The following is a 20,073-nucleotide window of genomic DNA, read 5'->3' on the forward strand; positions in this document are numbered from 1 at the left end:
CCTGCGACTGTAGCAGCAGCGCGGTTCCGGACTGAAGCGCCTAGAACCGCTCGGCCACAGCGGCCGGCTTTTCAATGCAGTACAGATACAAAGCTAATTAGCCCAAGAAATCAAACGAAATGCAATAACTAACAAGTCGCTGGAGACCGTGAGTCTCTTACACCAGAACGGTGTCCCTGAAGAACCTCTGAAAGTTGGTCGGTGGAGCTCTGGTTCACCCTGTTTAACAGATAGAAAAGCCTGTTTCCGGTGGAATTTCATTCGTGTATGTTTTATGTATGTAAACGAGTCCCATATAAGTAAGTGGGAAAACATCTATTGCAAATAACACAAGCTAAAAGTGTAGCTGTGAAGAAACCTCTGCCTCAGTATGTCCTATCCTCAATATCCCAAACAGTTTCCACCAGTAAATCATACGTTACCACCATTCGTCCAAGTTAACTACCCCAGGTGATTTTTCTCACTTTCCAAATTCTAGGTGATAAATTCGTCACGTCACGTTTGCTGGAAAGAGCTTCACCAAGGACACATCGTTGAAAGGAGGTGCCACAGAGACTCACAGATCATAAGCTACATGTCTCTCTGACTGTTACCTGCCATTTCACTTCCATTCACTTCCAGCTGGGGTGAGCTGTTGTCTGGTAAGCAAGGCATTGAAGGAATCAGAGCCGATGAGAGATTTTCCCTCTTGATAACATATCATCTGCTGCTACGCCCACAGAACTGCAACACCTTCGGTATCAGATATAGTGCGGGCGAATCCTCAGGGCACAGCGGGATGAAATGATGGCGCAGCACCTAGAACTAGCCACACTTATTTAAAAATTATAAAGAAGTATCTTAAAGATTTATTTTTGAGTCCAGAACTTTGTGCAATCGATCAAGGGCAAAATAAAAGTTAACCTATCCAATAACGAGGGCAGAAATTGGTCCCAGATTAGTAAAGGTAAATTTATGTCTGGCAGTCTCAGTTCCATCAGATGCTGCTTTGTTTGGAGTGCTAACGAGAGCGCCCGTCGTTCACAGGCAGCTTTTGTACATGGGCTGCCTGCTGCAGCGATCAGCCGTAGCGAAAGTAGGTGCATGTGGATGTGCTCTGAATAACACGAGCGTTTTAACGCACGCACGTCAGCCTGGTCGTATGCAAATCGGCCATATTGTAGTCAGAGTTAAAAGGAGATCATGTGACACTAAAATCTGACCGTCTCCCCTCCAGTTCTTGCCTTTCACTAATTTTAAATAGACCGGGTTTTGAGGTGTTGGACTTCAAGTCCTTCACGAGGGGCAGCGACCTTTCTGAAACAATATTAAGCGCAAGAACTTAAATCATTCGTTAAAAATGAGAATGATGTTCTGTATCTGTAAATGTGAAAACATAGCGACAGAACGATCACTGTTAAAAATATTTTCCCATTTTCGAATGAAAACCAAAAGTCTGTTTTTTTTCGACCGTTCATTTAACTTCTTAAGAGAGAAACTGCAATGAACTGAATGAAGCTGCAAGACAGAAAATAGTTAAGTCATTCACAAGTAGGGAATGCTGAACAGCACTTTTGATTCCAAACATTACGTCTTTTGTCGCAGTTAAAAATAATTGGAAGCTTAAATTTATCTTATTTTATTGTAACGGAAATGATTTCACTACATTCACGGTAACTGCATCCTTCTAAATGAAGCACTAAGTGCTGCTTACAAATAGTGCCCAGTGCTAGGTGATTGTCGACAAAGATATTTAGGTGTTGTCTGCGCAGGAACTGTTCTTGTATAGGCGCGTCTACAAGCGCTGGATTGTTTCGGGCCCTGGGTGGCGCAGGTGGTGATGTAGATCGCTATCCGCAGGGACCGTGTCAACGTACAGATCGATCACTGTCGGCTCCAGCAGCAGGAGGTGGCGGATGTGTGGAGGAGTAGCTAGTCCAAAGTGACCAAATTACTCGACACCGGGGAGACTTTCAGATGGTTAAGTGCCGATCGGTAACGTGGACTGTAAGTCCTTGCTACCGGTAATGGAGCCGTCGGAGGCGGCGACTAACACAGAGCTGGCGAAGGCGACAAAAGACACGGCGTCGTTGGCTCAGTGGTCGAGGCAAAGTCAGTACGGTGCACACCACGACACGATCTCGCTGTCCGAATTCTTCAGGATGCCTTACCTAACGGTATTCGCTGAGCGCCTTATCTTTGAGAAGATTATTGACCTGATCGTCGGTAGAGGTTGGCTTGGGTTGTTTGGGGGAAGAGACCAAACTGCGAGGTCATCGGTCTCATTGGAGTAGGGAAGGATGAGGAAGGAAGTCGGCCGTGCCCTTTCAAAGGAACCATCCCGGCATTTGCCTGGAGCGTCGTCGGTACACATCCCAACAAGTAGAGTAACGTTTAGAAAGGCTTTCACAGGATTGCAAGCTTCAGTCCATTATGTAAACCATTTTGAATATAAGAGGGAAATATTTCTCAAAAGGTTGCTTTCTTTACCTAGATATATCCGAAAACGAAAAACATCCATTTTTTGAGTCTTTTATTTAGCTCATGCTTGATCCAGAGAGCTATCATCCCGGTTCCTTTAAATACTCGTAGCTTGTTGGGTGTCAATACTATCATACGGACGGCAGAACTGCTTGGAGTGTTTAAAGTTTTATCAATACTTTCCGTCCGAGTTCAGAGAAAAGCTAAGGGAAGCATACAGATCTCCCACGTAAAGATGCATATATCTAGGTAAACTTGAAAAAAATTACTAAGGTGCTGCAGGTGCCTCTGAGTTCGCTAACCCTGCTTTAGCTCAACAGCCATCCACTTCATCGGAAAGCAGCTCAGCATAAGGTTGAGAGCGCTTTTTAAGTGATTTGTATCAGTCTCGCAAGCAGCTAACCGAGGGTACGCTCGTCACCCTACGGTGGTTACTGAAGAGTGCCTATAGTGTATACTGACTTAGCACTGCTAGTAGTTGCTAACCAGGATCGCCAAACGCGCAACCAGCCAAGACCAGCCATGGCCCCTGAGATGCTAGGTATTCGCAATGACCCGAGGAGCACGTGTGGGTTATCGAACGCATTGTCACCGCCCCCACTCCCTGTTACCTCCATCCATGTTCAGAACTGCACTGCTGTCGTAACAACGCAACCAGCTTTCTTGTCAAATCCGTCATGCTTACTCGAGTGATTTCTATTTTATTACTTTTCCCTAGGAATCAGTCCAGATATTGATACAGATTATGTAATACAGCATATTGGTTACGTTGCCTGTGTCCAGTGATTGGAATAAGAGGTAGTTTGTGGGAAATCCTGTTAAATCAGCAGAATAACTAAAGCATAAATACTATGATCATTATAGAGGGAAGTCTGTGATTGACAGTTCAGCTTGTGTAATCCTATAAAATCGTCCTAAAATACACCATGAATTTCAAAACTCGCTCTTTAACTTCTTCTTAAACCAATTCTATCACGATGGAATTATTTTTGTTAGGAATCACACTCAGAGTCTGTTTTCATGTCAGTATTATCCCATAGGTAATGAGATTGCTGTTAACAAAAAGTTTTACGGCTATTATACGGTATACGAGTGTATAGAAATACACATCTCCATTGAACGAAAGGTTTTGTTATTGCAGCTCATAAACGTAGCACAATCTTCTGAAGAATATTTCCGCTTTGTCTGTTGCCTGCCATGGTGTAGCGGTTGCAGTCTGGCTGGTGATATGTGGAGTCATGGTTCCAATCCCATCTAGCACAATTATTTTATATTTGAGATTTCTGTAAGGTTCTGGGACTTGCTTGTTTAATAGAGTATTGTGATTTGCTAGAAAATTCTATGCATGTATAAACAGGAGCACTCTCTGCTGAGGTAGGTACTTCAGTGTCGTGTATGCTTCAACGTGTGCTCAATTAACGTTATTTCAGAGGAAGCGCTAATTTTGCTGACGACGTTGCTCTCGAAACTGATCCGCGGTTAGGCTTGAATATAATTTCCATAAAAAGGATGAAATTTGTTTAATGTGATGCTAGACATCGTGTATACGTGTTTTCCTTAGCTTTCAGTGTAGAAGGAGAAACGAAGGTTTATTCTTTTGCTTATCACATACAGAAGGCTACTGCTTTTTGATGATTTGCTAGGAGTTACGGTGATTACGGTATTCACATAGCATGCATCTCCATAAAATATTATCACATAGGAATCCAACTAATGATGTCCTAAGTACTGTCACGAACAATAATTAAATATGAACCGAAATGAAAAACAATGATTTGTTAAACTAATGGCCTCTGTCTTAGATGTGGGACACGAAGAGGAAACAAGAAAACTCAATGCGTACCTCCAGGCACGACGGGAGCCCATATTCATGTCCCCTTTAAGCTTCCAACAAAAGCACCATTCCTGTATAGCAACTCGTTAACTCATTTCCGCAGCGCTCCCCTGTGGCAGAAGTACGAGCAGACTGCTAGCGCTCTAGCCTTAACATCAAGCGAATCTCTTAATGCTGTAATGACGATGGAACGGGAAGTACAGCAGCGAGTATTCTCGGAAGACATAAAAATAATAGCATACCGTTAGACGATTAAGCTCCGCGCTGGTCTTCAGCGTGTTCAGCTGAAGCTTAATTGATGCTTTTGTCAGTAATAAGCTGTATTCGACGTACCGAAATAATAATTGTAAAGAGCATCAAAATATAATCACTTTAAAAAGGAGAACTGACGACACTTGCTGATGATTATCTCGTCTTTTCGGCGTCATTTCGGACAGTCCTTTAAACTATCCGACTGCCATGATTCTGCTGTAAGTGACGCTTTTCGTAGTATCAAAACCCCGAATTACAAAAGCATGACATGACGTGTATGTTTTTTGAAGTTGTCTTACTAGCTTCACTGAGTTATCTACTAAGTTATTCATTTACATATTTCAGATATGTATACTCAGTGACGTTCAGCTGCTGTGTCCACCTCTCGTCTTTACGAAACCGAATAAAGCATATACACCTTCCAACATAACGTGGGGACCAATAATGTTTCACAAATATTTCACAATATAGCAACGATATACTTTTCTAACTACAGTCGATAGCTCTTGGAAAGGAGGAAGGTTTGGCAGGTTTAAACATCCCATCAACGACGAAGTTATTAGAGTCTGAGCCTAAGCAGTAAGGAAGGTTGGGGAAGGAAATCTGCAGTGCCCTTTCAAAGGAAGAAACTCAGCATTCACGCTAAGTGATTTTGGGAAATCAGGGAAAACCTGAAGCTGGATGTCCTGACAGGGTTTACAACCCCGTCCTTCGGAATGCGGTCCAGTTTTTTTTTATCACTACGTCAAATTACTCGGTGATAGCTCTTAAGCTCTTAAAAAGGAACGTACATTGCTACAAAACTCGCTAATGTTCACAGAAATTACTGTCGTAGAAATAAAAAAAAGATTTATGAACTTATAGGCTGAATTTTGCAAGCAAAGCTCTTCATGTTTTATGTAATTTTTATGTGGAACCGGAGGATAAATTCCATAGTGCTGACATTATGAATCTCCACTAAAAATGTTATATCGTGGTATTCCACTATTCGAAAGCTGGCGGTTGTCATTAAGGAAAGTTCGTGTACATGAAAACGTTATTTCAGTGTCTTTTTAGACACTAATAATTACGAATATAGCCTACTTATCAGCGTGTTCCCGCCATTGCATTATCTCGAAGCAGTCCTAAGCCACGCGCAGTATGCTTCAGTATCTTTGTTAGAGAGATAACGCAGTGTGGGATTATCACTTTGCAGAAGTCTTCTATACTTGTTATTACCATTATTATCATTAGATTCGTCGTATACGCTCCACATTTTTTTACATACGTCACATAAATTTGTGTAAAATTCACAAAGGATACGCTGGAATAATGATCACAGCAGATTCACTCACTTATCAGCAACATTCTAGGAGGAAAATAATGCTAGGGATGAATGTCCATTCGACGACGATGTCACTTAAAATATAATGCAATCACTGATTGGACAAGAAATCATTCTAGTATTCGACCAAAGACGGATACTGCCTTTTTTGTGCTATTCAGCATTTTCATTCCCCCAGGTGATCTGTTGAGTCTCGATGATTCATCTCTCGCCATTTCCTTTGTGCAGCATTGTGTCACAACTCTTGATTTCTCGTAGCGATAATTATAAGACAGAAGACAACATCCGCTTAATTTTATGCAAATTTACTCATTTTGTTGCACAAACCATAAATCATCTTTAGGTTTTTCCACCGAGAGTAAAATTAAAATATTCGTCATACAAGGTGTGGCTATAAAATAACGGGACTATTCCCGTAAAACATTTTATTTCGGAAATGTACATATTTAGTTATTGTCACCCTCAATATACTCCCCTTTTCTACCCCAACAACCCTCCATCCAAATTTTCCATTGATGGAAACGATGATGAAAGTCTTCCTCTGCGAGCTCCTTGATTACGCAAGCCGCTTTTACTTTCACTGCGTCAACAGACTGAAAAAAAAAATGAAATGATCGTATGGCAGCTTTGGCCGGGAGGCCCCATCCGTGCAAGTTGGCCGCCATGTTCCCAGTCTTATTTCAGGTGACGCCACACTGACCGACTTGCGTGTCAGTGATGATGATGGATGACGAGAACAACACAACACCCAGTCTACGAGCGAACAAAATCTCCAATCCGACCTGGAATCGAACCCGAGCCCACTGGATGGTAGGCAAACACGTTACCACTGAGCTAAGCAGAACGGAAAACGTAATGAGGTCGTGTTTCTCCAATGCATTTTTCGCCTTGGACAGTAGAGAAAAGTCACATGGTGCTGGGTCAGACGAATAAGGTAGGTGGTCCAACACTGAGATGCTGTACTTCGCTAGAAACCTCCTAACAGACAGAGCGGTATAAGCCGGTGTGTTTTTTGATGCAGGACGCTTGACTTGTTCTGCCACAGGCTTCTGGTCATTTTTTCATTATTTCACGGAGCTGAGCGAGAATCTCAGGTTAGTCATTCTGATGAATAGTTCGCTCTTCAGAAACGCAGTAAACGTACAGAATTCCATGAATATCGCAGAAAACAATCATCATCGCTTTGTATCGTTATTTGGTCATCCTAGTTTTTTCGCTCACGGTGAAATTGTTCACTTCCAGTGCATCGACTTACGCTTAGTTTCTGGATTCTAAGAGAAAAACCAAGAATCGTCATATTGTACCACTCTTTTCAAAAAAATAGGATCATTTTTATTGTTATTCAAAGTGTAGGAACAAACACTTTCACAAGCTTATTTTGTTCGATCGTGAGAATTTTCTGCACTAGTTTCGTTCACACTATTCTCATGTTAAACTGATTATGTAAAATTTGCCTCACGCATTGTTTGCCAATTCCTACAGTTTCAGCGGTCGATCGAAATCTCAACCGACGGCCACATCGGATAAGATGACTTACTTTTTTGATATTTTCATCTGCTTTTGATCTTGGAAAGCGTCTTGGGCGTGAGTGAGTTCAACGTCTTCTCGGCCATCTTGGAAACGCTTGAACCCCTCAAATAACGCATACGTGATAAACAGTCTTCGCCAGACACTTCTTTTGATAAAAAACAGGTTTCAGTTGTATTTTTACAAAGTTTCATGTGAAATTTTAGGACAAGTCGTTGCTCTGTTGTTACACTTATCGTTTTCCCAGCAAAACAAAGTGACATATCTTGCACAAGCCTGATTTGTCTACAGACACTAGAGATGCCGCATTCGGCTGAGGAGGTTTCAAGCTTCACAGCTATTGGTCGTTCATCTTTGGCGCATGCGTACTTACTGTGTGATAGCCTCAGTCCCGTTATTTTATGGCCACAACTCATATGTTTCAGAAAACTATATATGTTGTCAAACACCGACATTCGTATAAAAATCAACTTACATTTTCTCTCATTCATATTGCTCGAAGAAAAGACAGTACTGAACACCTGAGGGAAAAGTTATTATCTGCATGGTATTCTTCATTTAAAAATATTGGACTATTTTAGAGATTGGCGAAGCTTGTATATGTTGTAAGTAATCATTTAAGATGCGCACAGTCACAAGTTTAATTATTTTGTCTACGGTTTCCTTCGAGACTTAATTTCGTATGTTCTTGTGGATAGCAGTTGCATTAGATACGTTTATTTTGACCTACAGTAATTAATAATTGTTTGGCTTGCAACAGAATGGAATGCAGTTTGAATATATGCTGCCTGACAAGAAAAATGAACATGAGAAGGAAACGAAACGATACTTCACTTTCTGGGAGGATATGTCACATTTTTTCAGTGATTACAATATCATGTCAAATTTACAAAGAACTTGGCAGTATGAGCCCACTTAGCAGTATTACGCTGCAACCCATCTGGCCTGCATGCTTGCACTGATCAGTTTGGGAAGAGTATCATAAAGCTGTTGTATTCTCGCGCAAGGCAAGTTCGCCCAAAACTGTTTTAATACGTACTAGCACTGGGAGAGAGGTGACGTCTGAGCCGGTGACACACAGTTTTTATCGGGATCAGGTCTGAAGATACTGCTGCACACAGGAGTACCCCAAAATCACGCAGACCGTTTCTGCGGACAAATGTCGTGTTTTAACGAGCATTCTCTTATTGAAAAATGGTACCACAATACTGTCACATGAGAGGAAACGCATGTCACTTATTTAGTTACATGTTCCATAGATCATTTGGACGGTTCTTTTATCGAAATGACGTGGAACGAGTTGGTTTACAGAATTTGTAAACAATATTAACATTAATGAACATATGACGACGCAAGATATCTGTGACGTACCGTTGTGGCGTTAGAATGTCCTCAGTCGCTAATAGTCGTGCGCTGGAGTCACACCCCATGGGTCCCCACTCCTCTACTTCAGGAGTAACACCAGAATATTGTAAAAACGTGACCTATCTTCAGGTCGCCGCCATACTCGCGGGCGATGGTCACCCAGGGTAAAGCGAAATTCGTCACTGAACACATTGCGACGCCATACATGAGCACGCCATGCTTCCCCGTAACGACACCAAACCAAAGGAAGCCTAGACATGGGAGGTAATCACCTAATCCGGCTGCTGCTACATTTCGACCCATCGCGCGAGGTGACACAGAATATTACTGGCAGTCCATTACTTTTTCTCGGATCGCAGCCGCGGATGTGATATGCTTACGATGTGCTTGGTGCAGTTTTCCCTTGTGGTGGCAGGTCGTGGTCGATTGGAATCTTCAAGTGGAAAACGCCTGCCCTCAAATTCGTATGCAGTCCAACATCGGGCTACTGTTACATCTGAATGTCTCATGAATCTAGATGCTGTACAATCCGACCAACAGGGCAAATGGAGACCGACAATGAGGTTTTATTTCAAACTCTGTCCGGTGCTGATTACGGTGTCTCACATGAGCACGTGACGTCCCCCGTGACCTTCACAGCGTTCACCAGACACTGTTCATGTATATGGTATCCTACATGGCCAGGTAAGAGCACTAACCACGAACAACATTACTGCACTTTGGTGGTTGTTCTACCTGTCGCAGAACTGCAGCTCTTGGTTATTCCTTATCTGAAGGTACCTTGAGATCTGACCATGTCTTCTAGGTGCTTCGATGCCTTCTCAGGCAGTGTATATATGTTAGGCAACTGTAATCAAAGGAAAAACAGCACCAATTCAAGTGACTGTTCCTCGAATAACCCAGTTAAAGAAAATTGCTGACAGTTTGCTTTATGTTTAGAAAATGGTTCAAATGGCTCTGGGCACTATGGGACTTAACATCTGAGGTCATCAGTCCCCTAGAACTTAGAACTATTTAAACCTAACTTACCTAAGTACATCACACACATCCATGCCCGAGGCAGGATTCGAACCTGCGACCGTAGCAGCCGCGCGGTTCCGGACTGAAGTGCCTAGAACAGCTCGGCCACCACGGCCGGCCGGTTTATGTTTAGTTGGCTATTTAACACACCGTTAATAGCTGTTCTTGTGCAACAAAACTGTTCAAGGAGCACCTCTGAGTTGCACTGTTTCCTCATTCTCAAATAAAAACAAATCGTTGATAAATTTGATGTTGTATGAAATGAAACAAAGTGATAACCATATCAAACTTCATAAATCCTTCTTTCTTTCGAAAAGACATACTAAAGTGTGCAGCAAACAGTATCTGACAAAATTAAGGTCTTTCCACGAAACGTGAAGCTTTTGTTACGTCTGTAACACTTCCTGGTGTATCTATAGTATTAATAATACAGTTTTAGTAGACCAATCATCCCAGCTTACGCTTTAGTTCCTGTTTCCACGATCGTAACCCCATCAGCATGAGTACCGGAATGTAAGATGACGTTATTCTTGATTTTCGGCACAGAAGATAACAAGACTGCTTCACAGCGACAAGCAAAAATGGAATGTACAGCATGGTTTTTAATATCTCTAGTTTCTCTGAGATTTGAACATTATTTTTCTTTACCTTCCCAACAAAACACACTTTAAGACAAAAAAGACACACCACTAAGAAATTTCCCGAATGAGACGGAAATCGTAGATGTGATGGACATGTTTAGACAAAAAAAAATTATTACAGTTTAAGAAATATTGGATGATTTATTCGGAGAGAGAGCTTCACAAATTGAGCAAGTCAACAAGGCGTTGATCCACATCTGGTTCTTATACAAGCGGTTATTCGGCTTGGCATTGATTGACAGAGTTGTTGGATGTCCTCCTGAGGGATATCGTGCCAAATTCTATCCAACAGGCCCGTTAGATTGCCAAAATACCGAACTGGGTGGGCGGCCCTACCCATAATGGTCCATTTGAGAGAGATCCGGTGACCTTACTGGTTAAGGTAGCGTTTGGCAAGCACGAAAACAAGTAGTAAAAAATCTCGCCGAGTGCGGGCGGACAATATATTGCTGAAATGTAATCCTAGGATGGCTTTGCCATGAAAGGAACCAAAATGAGGCTTAGAATATCGTCGACCTACTGCTGTGTTGTAAGGGTACCACGGATAACAACTAAAGCGGTCCTGCTATGAAAAGAAATGGCACCCTGCACCATCGCGTCTGGGTGGCCGGCCGTACGGCGGGTGACAGTCAGGTTGGTATCCCACCACTGTCTGGCCGTCTCCAGGCTCGTCACTGCTGGTCATCGGGGCTTATTTCGAAGTGGGACTCAGCACTGGAGACAATGCTTCTCCTGTCAATGAGATTTCAGACTGGAGACGCCCCGGACAGTGGTGGGGCAGCAACCTGATTGTCACCCGCCATACGGCCCGACAAAGTGAAGAAATGGTCTGGGGTGAAATTTCATTTCATAGCGGGACCTCTTCGGTTATCATCCACGGTACCCTTACAGCACAGCCGTACGTCGACGATGTTCTACGCCTGTTTTGGTGGCCCTTACGGCAAACCATCCTAGGTTTACATTTCAGTAACATAATACCCATCCTCACGCGGAGAGATTTTCTACTGCTTGTCTTCGTGCTCTGCAAAGCAATACTTGGCCAGCAATGTCGCCAGATCTCTCCCTAACTGAGAACATTTGGAGTATTAGGGGTAAGGCCGTCCAACCAGTTTGTGATTTTGATGATCTAACGCGCCAGTTGGATAGACGTTGGCAAGATATCCTTCACGAGGACATCCAACATCTCTATCAATAAATGACAAACCGAATAACAGCTTGTATAGGGGCCAGAGGTAGACCAACGCGTTATTGATTTGCTCAATTTGTTAAGTTCTTTCTCTTGAATAAATCATCCAATTATTCTGAAATTATAGTCGTATGTTCGTCTTTACGTGTATGTCATATCACCCGATTCCCATGCCATTTGGACAATTCCTTTGTGGTGCGTTGTTTTTGGAGTGTAAATATCCTATGGCTTTTCTAGTAAATATGCGATGTAAATTTACTGAAGTAATAATATACGGAGATCTGAAGAAGACCTCTCTTAGAGTCATAGGTTTCAGTAAGAATGGATTTATTATTTAAGTAATGTTACAGGCTGAAATACTTGTGAAACTAAATCCTAAATTGTAATTAGAGCAATCTTTAATTAATTCTGAAGTAATAAATGTTACAAGTTGATCACGATGGCTCTCGTAGCTGCAGTTCAGTTCACACCTATAATAATGCATCGATCACAACAGAGGTAGTACAAAAATTGTAGAAGGTATGGAGGCGGGGGTGGGAGTTACGAGACTCGTACTTCTACGGCACTGTTGGTTTGAAAATAAATAAATGAATAAATGGTTTTGCATCTGTTAGAGCATCGCAACCAACGGAATGTTAATCTCAGTCATGGCGATTAAAATGAGATCGCTCGTCGCTTCTCTTAATTGTTTTAACTGCGTAGATTATTTTATTATTATTACTAAACAGATCTCATTAAAGTACAACATTTATCTTTAATACGGGTTTGGGCTTCTTGTTATCATAAGATCTCCATGTCATAGTCTCAGATTGATGTAAGTATCCAGAACAGTAATGACGTATTAAATTTCTAACGATTTCAATAATCACACCTCATGAAAGACGTAAAAGGTCAAATCCAACCAACTGTGTAATTAGGAATGCTACATAAATTATACAAATGGAAAAAATGGTAAAAGCCGACGTCAGGGAAGATCAGTTTGGATTCCAGATAAATGTGGGACCAAGAGACGCAATGCTGACCCTATGACTTTTATTCGAAGATAGATTAAGGAAAGGCAAACTTACCTTTATAGCATTTGTAGACTTAGAGAAAGCTTTTGAAAATGTTGCCTAAAATACTGTTTGAAATTCTGAAGAGTAGCAGGGGTAAAATACAGCGAGCTAAAGGCAATTTACAACTTACTGAGCAACCAGACAGCAGTTATAAGAGTCGAGAGGCATGAGAGAGAAGCAGTGGTTGAGAAGGAAATGAGACAGGGCTGTAGCCTATCCCCGATGTTATTCAATCTATACACTGAGCAAGCACTAAAGGAAACAAAAGACAAATTTGGAGTAGGAATTACAGTCCAGGGAGAAGAAATAAAAACTTTGACGTTTGCCGATTACATTGTAAGTCTATCAGAGACAGCAAAGGACTTGGAAGAGCAGTTCAACGGAATGGACAGTGTCTTAAAAGGTGGATATAAGATGAACATCAACAAAAGCAAAACGAGGATAATGGAATGTAGTCGAATTAAATCAGATGATGCTGAGGGAATTAGATTATGAAACGAAACACTTAAAGCAGTAGATGAGTTTTTCTATTTGGGCAGCAAAAGAAATGATGATGGCCGAAATACAGAGGATATAAAATGTAGACTGGCAAGAGCAAGAATAGTGTTTCTGAAGAAGAGAAACTTGTTAACGTCGAGTATAGTTTAAAGTATAAGGATGTCTCTTCTGAAAGTATTTGTATGGAGGGTAGCCATGTATGCAAGTGAAACATGGACAATAAACAGTTTAGATAAGAAGAGAACAGAAACTTTTGAACTGCGATGCTACAAAAGAATGCTGAAGATCAGATGGGTAGATCACGTAACTGATGAGGAAGTACTGAACAGAACTGGGGAGAAAATAAATTTGTTTCACAACCTGACTAGAAGCGATGGGTTGATTGGACGCATTGTAAGACATCCAGGGATCACCAATTTAGTTCTGGAGGGAAGTGTGGGGAATGAAAATCGTATAGGGAGACCAAGACATGAAATGGTAAGCAGATTCAGAAGGATGTAGACTGCAATAGTTACTCGGAGATGAAGAGGCTTGCACAGGATGTAGTAGCATGGAGCGTTGCTTCAAACCAGTCTTTGAACTGAAAACCACAACAACAACAACTACAACAGATAAATTAGTACAAGAAAGGAAACTTCTATCGTTTAAAACATTTCCATAGCAAAAGGTATAATGAATTTTGTAGGAAAGCAGATAATACAAAGTCTAGAAGAGATATGTACACACTGAGTCTCTCTAATCGTTTTCCGAAATTGCTCATAATCATTATCAATTTCAGTAAAAATTAAAACGTATACGGAGTAATACATTTAATTCCTGCGCTTTATCACTTAAGACAACTTCTAGTATTCCTCTATTGTGTTATTGTGGCGCTTCGAAACCTAGAATAAATCGAGATATTTAAAACTACTATTCTTTTAACAATCTGGAAACAAAATTCGTAATATATGTTGACATTTCATAAAATTCATGAACAATAAGTAATTTGTGAAATATGACAGAGTACTAGTTACTTATTCTGTACTTTTACAGATATTTTGAAAGTTCTCCCTCCCCCCCCCCCCCCCCCCCCCCATCCTCCCTTGAGTTTGAAGGCGGATAAATGTCGAGGAAGCTAGAATAATCCCTCTTGGCTCATATTCATGAATTGTGATTATCGTGTTTCGCGTAGTGGCTCAGAAAGATATGCGAGGCGAATAGGGTACCTGAAAAAGAAAAACGCCTAGAGCGCAGGCAAAAATTTAAGGAAAGACGAGACTGTAACGAGGCCCAGAAAGTATTAGCAGCGGCAGCAGCAGCCGCGCCCTCCTTAATGAGCCGGCGCTGCTGCGCCTTAACGTGTCTTTCTTCCCTCTTGCGCCTGACGTATGGGTCATTAGAACGAAACTTAATTTAGTTAATCTGGATAGCGCAGCCACCCATTCAAATAATTCAAGTCTCATGAAATTGGTGTTTCACATTTGCTCATGACTCGAATCAATAACGAAAAACGTTTGTAGCACAAATCCATAAACGGACTAATAAAAGTACATATATCTACATCTACATTTAAAAGTAATTGTAAAATATCTGACACGGAGTATTTAATTTTATCCTGTGTATTAACTGTCCATCTGCTTCATTTGTGGATGCAGTATTCCCACTGAAACAAATTCTTGAAATTTATCTAAATGCGTTTCCATTGGTTTGTAACATCCCGGGTTTGGCAACTCACAATTTTTAATCCTCCTGCGACATACAATTGTGAGTAGACGAAATTCGTGTTCATGTTTCCTCCAGTGAGATGAACGGTGTATCCCCGAAATTGTGGCAACGGTACAAGATATTCACAAAGGGTTAGTTTGCCTGTTATTGCGATCTTCCAACTGAAAACGAACATGTCCTAGCTTCTATCACTCTACATTAAAAACATTTCATTCTTAATTTCATAGTTTGTTGCTACGACATCTAGTTATGCACCTAAGAGTTTTGTAGTGTAGTTCCACGCCACCTTGAGCTGCACGGTATGATGACTAACAGATCAGCGACTATTGTAATTGTAGCTCAGGAATATGTCAGCTTTCGTTGTACTAGGAACGCGAGCGTCAATTAGGCCTACAGCAGTCTCGGCTCTTCACTTCTGCAAAACTGTATTTTCTCTTTTTTATTACTTGCTGCCGATTCTATAGATTATCTAAAGTGCCTAGGTAATTCTATCAGAATCTAGCAATCTCTAGGTGTCAGTTGTATACCGATGCTGGGACTGAGCCGCGCGTAGTGGCCGTGAGGTTCGAGGCGCCATGTCTCTAAGAGCGAGGCCCCCTCCCGCCGGAGGTTCGAGTCCTCCCTCGGGCATGGGTGTGTGTTGTTCTTAGTATAAGTTAGTTTCAGCAGTGTGTAAGTCTAGAGACCGATCACCTCGGTAGTTTGGTTCCATAGGAATTCACACACATTTAAACATTTTTTTTTGCTGGGACTGACTGCTACAGCACGCAAACAGTTGGAAGATATTATGTTCATGGCACGAATTTTCCACTGTCACTTAGGTGAGGTCAAAGTTAGAAAAAACTGCCCCTTACGCATGTGAAACGCCAGTAGCGAAGTGCCAGCATGAAACACTGTCCACTTCATTGTTAGTGTGGTAAATAGGCAGATAGTGACAGTTCAGATCGTAGCGTCGACGCCAGGTGACCTGCCTACAAATAGCTGAGACTTTAGCGTGCGTATACTATTGTATATTAACCGTGGTCCAGGAACTTCAAGTAGCTGTCCAAGGTTACTGCTGTTGTCTGGTATGTGTGTCAATAGCTTTGACACCGTAATTATTGTGGCATTACCTGGGTCTCTGAAGATATTGCGTACTCCATTGGTCCTAAACGTGTCAGCTCGTCTGAGAGCGAAGAGCGGGATGTGGATGGGGTGCTGATCTTTAGGGAGAGGGATAATATGGGGACTGTCGGTATGGCTTACCCTGAAAGTACTCAGGGTAAGTACAAATTCTTGCCTGAGCTAACAGGAGTCGCTTTAGACGCTGCGCCTGGCGCCGAGCCACTAGCAGGTCGCACGGAGAGATAGATTGTTCATCACTGGGAATTCCGGTATAGGGTGGTTACTGGTGCACCTCAGGAAAATATGTCAGGTCTGGAAAAAAGACCATGGTGGACTAAGAACGCCTGCCGGGGGATGGGATTTCGTTCCAAACATTGAGTAAACTCTGAGCAGATACTTGGAGACGGTAGAATACTGTATGCGGCAAATCGTGAGCCGTGTCAGCGTCACTGATGGCTGTCACCTGTGTTCTAAATCAGTCTTTGGCTCCTTTCGGCTATTAGCTGATGCGGATAGGACAGATACACCAACGATGTGGAGGCGCAGCTCGCGATTTGCAGCATCGTCCATAGGAACGAGGGCGGTCACTTCTTTCGGAGCCAGGTGGAAGACTTAAAATGGTGGCGCAAATTTCCTGTCCCCTGAAAACGTTAGACGAGCGTCATACTGGAAGCACTACTAGGCTAGTAGTGCACATACGTTGTACACGCAGTGGGTGTTTACGTAAGAAAAACACCCGTGTGTGGCTGATAAACAGTTGTGTAATACACCAAGGGGCCACAATGGGTCACCTTTGTTTACAACAGAGAGGTGCAGGGTGACAACTATTGAGCTACATAAAATACAATCATCATAACTTCTGAACGGTTTGTGTTAGGACGTTCAAACTGCATGGTTCGCCGCAGGGCATGATGGGAATTAGTATGCGCATTCACATGACGAAGCCCACTTTCATTTGGGTGGGTTCCTCAATAAGCAAAACGGGTACATTTTGGGGACTGAGAATCCGCACTTCGCAATCGACAAATCTCTTCACCCTCAACGGGTAACTGTGTGGTGTGCAGTGTCCAGTCACGGAATAGTCGCTGCGATATTCCTTTATAGCGCGGTGACTGTCGAGCGGTACGTGAAGGTTTTGAAAGGTGATTTCATCCCCATTATCCAAAGTGACCCTGTTTTCGACGAGATTTTGTTCATGCAAGACGGAGCTCGACCTCATCGAAGCAGGGGAGTGTTTGATGTTCTGAAGGAGCACTTTGGGGACAGCTTTCTGGCTCTGGGGTTCCCAGAAGTCACTGGTATGGACCTCGATTGGCTGCCGTATTCTCCGGGTCTGAACACATACGACTCCTTTGTGTGGGGCTATATTAAAGGCAAGATGTACAGCAGTAGTCCCAAAACAATTGCTGAGCTGGAAACAGGCATTCAGGAGGTCATCGACAGCATCGATATTCCGACACTTCAGTGGGTCGTGCGGAATTTTGCCATTCGTCTGCGCCACGTCAACGCCAATGATGGCAGGCATATCAAACATGTCATAACCTAAATCCGAGTATCTGTAGTGACGTTTACATGTTGGACAAAGTGTGTGCACGCCGTAGTTTTTCCTCATATAGTTCAATAATTATCATTCTGTATACTTCTCTTCTGAGGTCAGAAGAACAGCGTGAGTCTAATATTAGCAAACAGCTGAAAGTGCCCAGGTTAATGTTCCTAAATCTCTCTTACTTACTAATGGTTACAAAGCACAAGTTATAATCGGACAACAGCCTGCAACAAGAAGAAAACAGCTGCGAAATCTTAAATTCCCTATGGAATACGTACTGGGAAAATAGCCTGGACACAAATAAAGTATCTTAGAAGTAGAACGTGCCCTAGAAAGCCTGTAGAAAATTTCTTATAGAATCCCCAAACAGCCAACGTAAATATTCAGTTCTGTGGAGAATAAAATGTGAGTCATCATATATAATGTGGAGCATTATTGAGTAATATGTTTTGAAATGAAAGATAGTAAGGGCAGGGCATGCACCCACCATTGTTCAAGAACTAACCTGGAAAGTTATTACAACAATAGAGAAAACTTGAAAGCTTTCGATATCGCTCTATACTGTTGCCTAGCAAATAAAATAAGCATTAACACATTATGTCGTTTTTAATGAGACCTCATCGTAAGCCAAAGCAGTATCTTGTCTACCTGAAGGAAGTGTGATACGATCGTTACACTTCACGATACACGGGGTGTGACAAAACGTTACCAACAAAATTTAAAAAATTGTAGAGGGACAGATTGAGTGTAAGAACTCAGATCCGGAAGTATCATCCACCGGCGCTACAGAGTATTTTAGTCATTTTTTTATCAAAAAGTCTATGTGCACTTATATCCCTTTGCTTCCAGAATATTGTGAATTATGAAGGATGCGATTTGTGTTTTCTCTATAACGCTTTATTACGAGTTTTTATTAATTCAGTTATAAAAATTGCTATTTAGAGCAATAAAAACATTTATATAATGATACCTGAACACCATGCCTTTTGTGGCTTCAGTAGTGAAACAGAGCAAGAAATAACACTGTTTATTGCATTATCCCATTATCGAAAATATTTCGCACCATCCTAGGGTACTTCCTTGTTTTCATGAACGATAAAAAGGTTATTTCGATAATATACAACATATTAAATCGGCGTATGCCTACATGAACGTAACTGTCTCGTGACATCTTGTAACTATTTTTCTTTTCGTTTACCATGGAACAGCACAGAGTGTGATTTCACCTGTATCCCTTTGCCAAAATAACTTTACACGCCATTCCATGCTCTACATGCACTTACCTCATTCTTCTGGGAAATATCACTTGCATCTGTTGGCTTCTGGCGCCATGAAGTGGGACTCCTCTCAGTGGCATAACTGCTGCCACCCTTTGAATGGCGTCGAACGGTTCCACGCCTGTCGCAATAACACTGTAATTCACGTTTACTCCTAGGCGGTAGATGTTGACTCTGTAACTTGAAAGCTCTGTAGTGTCGTTGGATTCGGCAGTTTCTAGATACGAGTTCCTGTGCTCATATTGTTACACAGGCCAATCCTCTACAGTCCGTGAAGGTTTGTCGGTTTTGCTTTGTTATACTCTGTATATGAACGACCTGCCAGAAAAGATCCCAAAGACTGTCCGCAAACGATGCAGTCTTATTCATATAGATCAGGTCATTAGAAAATTGTTACAAAATTTAAAATGAAGGCGAAAAGTTGTGCTTTCTGTTTCTAATAATTCTGAGTCATGGGGGCTGTATGTCCTTGGATGCGAGGTCGTTAATCAAAGTAATCGTGAAGAGCACGAAACAAAGATTCAGATCTGGGGGAAATCGACAATCTCTCTCTGTGCTTAATAAGCAAATTTATTGTCATACTGGACGAGGAAGTTCATTGTTCGTTACCTTCTCTAAACGTATGTAAAATAGCTGATCGTTATGTTTGGCCACTTCAAACAACGCGTACACCGTCACAATAAGTACAACTTATGTATGGAGCAGGTTAAATTTGTTATGTCAGAGTCGCTTAATAGTGTTACATTTGTACAGTGATCAAGGGATTTTGAAATATAAGTCGATACTGAGTAAAAAACATTGTTACTTGCTTCACTGAATGAACAGAATTCACCCAAAAGTTGGCAGCAAATAAAGTTCTGTGGAACCCCAACTGAAATTATATAAATTGAGACTAACATTGAGGGAAAGGATATGGGAGGTGGTGAGGGCAGGGTATCAAACAATATGGAAGATTGCACGGAGAAAACGCAACAAGATTTACGCATTGTGGTAGCTAGTGAATCCAAGAAACCAAAACATTTATAATCAATTACGCAACACAGTTTGCATGGAAGAACAAGTAACTTGCTGCTCAAAATATGAATCGCTCTATTGCAACTGCAACACTTACATTTCTCCAAAATACAGCTGGATTGAGATAGTCAGCACCAAACGGTGGTCAGACGATTCTTACTTTACAACCCTCACTCTCCAAACTTCAAAAAAAAAAAAAAAAAAAAAAAAAAAAAAAAAAAAAAAAAAAAAAAAAAAAAAAGTCTCCACATGGAGGGGATGACTCA

At 41.7% G+C, this 20,073-nt stretch overlaps 1 protein-coding gene across 1 annotated transcript in view; it reads left to right on the forward strand.

Annotated features, from left to right (window-relative positions):
- Nucleotides 1-2,006: 2,006 nt before the first annotated feature.
- LOC124556258 (predicted GPI-anchored protein 58) overlaps nt 2,007-20,073 on the forward strand; it is a 40,900-nt gene continuing 22,833 nt past the window's right edge. The window contains exon 1 of the mRNA XM_047130245.1: nt 2,007-2,091. Coding sequence (XP_046986201.1) covers nt 2,007-2,091 — 85 coding nt within the window. The remainder of the gene's footprint in view (nt 2,092-20,073) is intronic.

This window comes from Schistocerca americana, chromosome X (assembly GCF_021461395.2).
Source record: "Schistocerca americana isolate TAMUIC-IGC-003095 chromosome X, iqSchAmer2.1, whole genome shotgun sequence".
Taxonomy (NCBI): Eukaryota; Metazoa; Arthropoda; class Insecta; order Orthoptera; family Acrididae; genus Schistocerca; species Schistocerca americana.